Genomic DNA, 6,936 nt, shown 5'->3' on the forward strand with positions numbered 1-6,936 from the left:
TCATACTAGACTCATGTTAATAACTGGCCTACATGCATATCTTTGCATAGCAGTGTCCTATTGTCTTGGGGGATGGCTCATCTGACTCAGACAACCAATGAGCATCTCAATATGATAATAAAGCTCACAAGCCACGCCCCCAAATTGATTCCATAGACTTCCATTAAAATAGGCCAAGATGCATATCTTTGCATAGCAGTGTCATAGAGACAAGGGGGTTGGTTCATTTGACTAAGACAACCAACCACATTCAAGTTCACTCTGTAACCTCGCCCATAGCAACAAAACAGAGTACCCTAGCAACCATTCATCAACAGCTATATCTCAGCATCAGAACATCGTAGAGACTTGGAGATTGGCTCGTTTGACTCATGCTAGCATACGGAACTTCCTATATGCTACACATGCTAGCAGTGACTAGCTACATGCTAATATTGACTAGCCAAGTACTGTAACTTGCTAGAAATGCTTACTAAGTATAAATGTTTTATCAAGCATGTATGTGGGGCTTGCCTAGTAACCAACCAGGGTACCCTAGCAACTGCCTAGCAACCACCCAAACTACCCTAGCAACCGCCTAGCAACGGCCTAGTAATGCCTTAGTAAGGGCCTAGCGACCACTAAGGACACCCTAGCAACCGCCTAGCAACGCCTTAGCAACCACTCAGAATACCTTAGCAACCACCTAGCAACACCTTAGCAACCACCTAGCAACCACTTGGGACACCTTAGCAACCGCCTAGCAACACCTTAGCAACCACCTAGGAACCACTTAGGACACCCTAGCAACCGCCTAGCAACACCTTAGCAACCACCTAGCAACACCTTAGCAACCACCTAGCAACCACTTAGGACACCTTAGCAACCACCTAGCAACACCTTAGCAACCACTCAGAACACCATAGCAACTGCTTAGCAACGCCTTAGCAACCACCTAGCAACCACTTAGGACACCCTAGCAACCACCTAGCAACACCTTAGCAACCACCTAGCAACCACTCAGGACACCCTAGCAACCACCTAGCAACGCCTTAGCAACCACTCAGAATACCCTAGCAACCGCCTAGCAACACCTTAGCAACCACCTAGCAACCACTTAGGACACCCTAGCAACCGCCTAGCAACACCTTAGCAACCACCTAGGACACCCTAGCAACCGCCTAGCAACACCTTAGCAACCACCTAGCAACCACTTAGGACACCTTAGCAACCACCTAGCAACACCTTAGCAACCACCTAGCAACCACTCAGAACACCATAGCAACACCTTAGCAACCACTTAGGACACCCTAGCAACCGCCTAGCAACACCTTAGCAACCACCTAGCAACACCTTAGCAACCACCTAGCAACCACTTAGGATACCTTAGCAACCACCTAGCAACACCTTAGCAACCACTCAGAACACCCTAGCAACCGCCTAGCAACACCTTAGCAACAACCTAGCAACCACTCAGAATACCCTAGCGACCACCTAGCAACACCTTAGTAACCACTAAGCAACTAGTCAGAACACCTTAGCAACTGCCTAGCACCACCTTAGCAACCACCTAGCAACCACTCAAAACACCCTAGCAACCGTCTAGCAACACCTTAGCAACCACCTAGCAACTAGTCAGACCACCTTAGCAACTGCCTGGCACCACCTTAGCAACCACTTAAAACACCCTAGCAACCGCCTAGTAAAATGCTAATTCATGCTAGAATCATGCTAACAACATGCTAATTCATGCTAGAATCATACTAGTAACATGCTAATTTATGCTAGATTTATGCTAACAATATGCTAATTCATGCTAGAAACATGCTAATTCATGCTAGAATCATGCTAACATGCTAATTCATGTAAGAATCATGCTACTAACATGCTAATTCATGCTAGAATTATCCAAGTAGCATGCTAATTCATGCTAGAATCATGCTAGTAACATGCTAATTCATGCTAGAATCACGCTAACAACATGCTAATTCATGTTAGAAACATGCTAGTAACTTGCTAATTCATGCTAGAATCATGCTAACAACATGCTAATTCATGTAAGAATCATGCTACTAACATGCTAATTCATGCTAGTAATATGTTACCTCAAGCTAAAATCATACTAACATGCTATTTACACTTTAAAACCACTTCAAACTTTCAGATTCGGCTTTTCAAGCCACCATAAAGTTTGTCCTCAAACTTTACTATCTAGTTTGTATTATGTATTTTTTTATAAACAAATACAGCTTTAATTAACTTTTTGATATTAAAATTCTACAGCTATATTTTTATGTTTAAAAAAATGTATTACTTTTTATTTTATTTTATTAAAATATTTTTTATATTATATTTTATTTGTTTTGTTTTGTTTTTTCCTCATAGAGAAAGAGGTGAGCTGTGGACACAGACACAGGCTGAGCTTGAGAGTGTGAAGGCAGAACTAGAGACTCAGAGACGGGAGATGGAGAATCTTCAGCAAGCTTTACAAGACAGCGTCATCCAGCTGCAACGAAACAAGCAGGAACGCGATGTTACCAACAGAAATAATAGGGTATCACACATACAGGCTCACACAGAAAGTGAGAAAGACTGACTGACACTTACTCTGTGATAGGAAAAAAAAAAAAAAAGGAAACATCAAAAAGGTGACTCGTTTCTAGATCAAACTTCCATTTGACTTTCTGTTGATTACCTGAGAAAACTATTTTGACTTGTTTTACCACTGTGATGGTATTACTTTTACTTTATGGAATGACAGATAACGCATCATTTTGAACATTTTCAGACACCATTTCTCACTGTCTGTCTATAGAAAGCCATCTTTAAGTGTCTTCATAGCTCCCCAAAGTGCTGTCTATAATAAAAGTGCTTTCTCAACAGAGCCTTAATACAGAGAAAATGGACAAAAGAAGAGTGGGCCATCATAACTGTATACCAAATGACAGCTATGAAAAGGTAAGCTCGATGGCAGCAGTGGATTGGTTTTGAATCAGCGTTCTGCATGTGTTTGATCGCCTGAACATATGTAAGGTCTAAATCCATGCTGTCTGGCGCAGGCTGCCTGGGGTTTTACGGAGAAACTCCACACTGTGCAGTTAATAGATTTTTCAGCAGCACCAAACAAATTTGCTCTTTCCTGAGCTCATAATCTCACAGCTATAAATGGAGCATGAATCTGTTCCAGTTTGCTTGATGTTAGACCTAATAAAAATAGCACAGGCAAGAATACAAGAATGCATCTATTTCATGCTTTTGGCTGCCATGATAATGTACCCATTTTTATGATATTTACATACTAAATAACTAAATCCTTAAATGAATACACACAGTATGTGCAATGGTACACAGAAATGACAGAATATACCTCATGAGTTATTATGATGATAGATTTATTCAATCATACGCATTAAATAATAACCCAAATTCCAGAAAAGTTCCAAAAATCAAGAATTTTTCTGGAAACTTTTCTGGAATTCGGGTTGTAGACAACATTAAAAGGTTAAGTAAACTTTGATGAATGTAAAAATATATATTTTAAAAGTTATAACAATTAATGAATTAATAATAATAAATTATATATATATATATATATATATATATATATATATATATATATATATATATATATATATATATATATATATATATATATATATATATATATATATATATATATATATATATATATATTTTGTGAATGGGATAATTGTTATGCTATATTGTTATACACTACCTGACAAAAGTGTTGTTGCCTATACAAGTTTGAGGAAAAAGATATAATAACTTGACTTCTAGTTGATCATTTGATATCAGAAGTGGCTTATATGAAAGGCAAAGGTTTCTAGATTATGCTTTTTTTTAAAACCAAAATAAAATATAACCATGTCTTGTTTTTTATTATTATTTAATTAGAACAGTAAGGTCTGACTTTGCTTAGACAAAAGTCTTGTCACATAACAGAAATAATGTACAGTATAGAATTTAAAGTCATGGTCCAGTGGAAAAAGAATTCATATTGTGTATGACTCCCATGAACTTGGACGACTGCATCCACACATCTCTGTAATGACTTTAGTATTTTATTAATAAAGACATCTGGAATGGCAAAGAAAGCGTTCTAGCAGGACTCCCAGAGTTTATCAAGATTCTTTGGAATCATCTTCAATGCCTCCTCCTGCGTCTTTCCCCAGTCATGCTCAATACTGTTTAAATCTGGTGACTGGGCTGGCCAATCCTGGAGCACCTTGACCTTCTTTGCATTCAGGAACTTTGATGTAGAGGCTGAAGTATGAGGAGCGCTATCCTGCTGAAGAATTTGCCCTCTACTGTGGTTTGTCATGTAATGGGCAGCACAAATGTCTTGATACCTCAGGCTGTTGCCATCCATTCTGCAGATCTCTCACACACCCCATACTGAATGTAACCCCAAACCATAATTTTTCCTTCACCAAACTTGATGGATTTCTGTAAGAATCTTGGTACATGTGGGTTCCAGTAGTTCTTCTGCAGTATGTGTGATGATAGGGATGCAGTTCAACAGATGATTCATCTCAAAAATCTACCTTCTGCCACTTTTACAAATGATCAAAGAGAAATCAAGTTCATATTTGCTGCTCTTACAACTAGAATTGACGACATGACTTTTGTCAGGTTGTGGACATAATTTTTAAAATAAGGCTTTATTGGAGTCTTTCCACACACTACTGGGATGTCTGCTCATGTTTATTATAATGCTATAAATGATATTTAACAGTAGTAAATGATGATTATTTACACAAAAGTCTGATATGCCAGTTATCAAAGCAGCATTTATTGTTTGAATTTACTTATAAAATGGACAGAATTGAAAGATGACACTTTATTTCTTAACCAAAGAATATTGGATACAAGCTCAGGGTTTAAATTATACATGAATTGAAGCAGTATAGACTAGAGACGCCCAAACTAGGGTCCGTAGGCCAAAGTTGGCCCATAGTAACCTTTGATTTGGCCCACCATCCCATCTGAGAGGGAGAATGATGGAGATGGTTTACAGTAGGTAGTCATTTCAAATTTAATTTAACCTTTTATTAGTTTGTTTTATTGCTAAGCTACAAAAAGCTAACTGAAATGGAATGTCTCAATTTAAGTGTTGTAATTTTATTTAAAATATACACACTGTCACCCGAAGGATAGAGAACAATGCAGAGACTTTGGTGAGCAAATCAAGACAAAGGCAGATTCTGCCTGACCATTGTATTCAGCATTGAACTTCACTGTTTTATAAATGTGACTGCTTATGTTTTTTATTGCAGGTTTAAGGTGATATTTTCTATTTATTTATAAATATTATTAAACAAATTAGGAAATTACCCATGGCAACTTTAATGTAAAAAAGTTTGAGAATTTTATCTTCACCCCATGGCTCTCAATGCTTTTTGGATTTTGGCTCTTCATACGAAAAAGTTTGGGCACCCCTGGTAGACTAAAAGATCAGTTTTGGAAGTCAAAATTGATATTGATTAGTTAAAAAAAAGTTAATTTCAGTGGTTAAAAACGCATTACTGACTACCAAACTGAAAGGCCTTGTACCGAAAAGTTTCAGTATTCTTATCTACTGCTACAGCCATAATGTATCATGCAGCAGCCTTAGATTTTACTGTTTGTGTCTGCAGGCCTCAGCAGTGAAGAAACGGACTTCCCAGATGAGGCTGAAAAAGAAGGCGAGTGAGGTGGATAATCTGAAGAAAGAAATGGAGCAGAAACAGCAGATTTGTTCAGTGGTCTCTGGTTTGTCTAGTCCTCTGCAAGCCTCAGAGAGCTCCCGAATCCCCCTGCTCACTGAGGCCCACTGACATGGACACAACTATGATGATGCAACTGTGCAGTTAATCACACTATACAGGGTAAAAGAAAAGCTTAAATTAATAAAAAATGTAATATACCTAATTGTCTCATCTCATTATTATATACATATAAATTGTATACTCTTTGTGTTAATGAGCAGTTAAACAAGTATACCCTATAAAGTGGCTTGTCTATGTAAGTGTTAATATTTTGAAGACAAATTATTAGCCCTCCTGTGAATTTATAGGTTTAAAAATAAATTAAGTGATGTTTTACAGATCAAGGACTTTTCTCAGTGATGTTTTGTTTTTTATTCTTATGGAGAAAGTTTTATTCTTTTCTATTGGCTTCAAAACAAATCACTGTTGTCCAATAACATGCCTAATTAACCTAGTTAAGTCTTTAAACTGCACTTAAAGCAGAATACTATCTTGCAAAATGACTATCTAGTAAAATGTTGTGTACTGTCATTATGCCAAAGATAAAAAATGAAAAAAGTAAAACTGTAGTTTACAATTGTGTTAAAAAAAAAAAAAAACATGGGAAATATTTTAAAAAGATTAACAATTTCACACTAGGGATAATAATTATGTTTTAAGGCTAGAAAATGAATAACTTTATAACTAAAACTGATTTTATGAGTCAAGGATCAATTAATCAAAAACCAAGAAAATAAATAAATAAATAAATAAAACTCAGATTAATCCATAAATATTACGAGTCTCTGCTGTATTCTATTCTGTAGGGATAATCCCTGTATCCTAATCTCTTGAAAGCGTTTACCCTCCAGAGTGAGAGCTGTAAAGATTAAGGCAAGACTTAATGTAAATGTAGTCAAGCCTATCCAATAGAAGCAGACTAGCACCGGACAGCAACATGATGCACAGTGTATTATGGGTTTTGAAGTTTTCCTACTTATTAGGCAAAAATACATTTTTCTAAAGTCTTGCAGCAGAAGATATTTTTGCAGCTTTCATTGGCCAATAATCAGCCATGTAAACAGCCAATCAAAATTGATTGTTTAGGTGTGTAAAAAGGTGTTACATAATTGCCCCCTGCTGGTCATGTCTTTCTTGTGTAAGACCATTTTGAGCTGTGTGTCGCAGTACTGCAGCACTACATGTGTTC

The 6,936-nt window shown here is 37.0% G+C and overlaps 1 protein-coding gene across 5 annotated transcripts in view; it reads left to right on the forward strand.

Annotated features, from left to right (window-relative positions):
• fhad1 (forkhead-associated (FHA) phosphopeptide binding domain 1) overlaps positions 1-5,905 on the forward strand; it is a 33,169-nt gene extending 27,264 nt beyond the window's left edge. For all 5 annotated transcript variants that reach the window (XM_073908979.1, XM_073908981.1, XM_073908980.1 and 2 more), the window contains 3 exons: positions 2,365-2,533; positions 2,863-2,937; positions 5,637-5,905. In XM_073908979.1, coding sequence (XP_073765080.1) covers positions 2,365-2,533; positions 2,863-2,937; positions 5,637-5,816 — 424 coding nt within the window. In that variant the 3' untranslated portion in view covers positions 5,817-5,905. The remainder of the gene's footprint in view (positions 1-2,364; positions 2,534-2,862; positions 2,938-5,636) is intronic.
• The last annotated feature ends 1,031 nt before the right edge of the window (positions 5,906-6,936 follow it).

Source organism: Danio rerio, chromosome 8 (assembly GCF_049306965.1).
Source record: "Danio rerio strain Tuebingen ecotype United States chromosome 8, GRCz12tu, whole genome shotgun sequence".
Classification (NCBI taxonomy): Eukaryota; Metazoa; Chordata; class Actinopteri; order Cypriniformes; family Danionidae; genus Danio; species Danio rerio.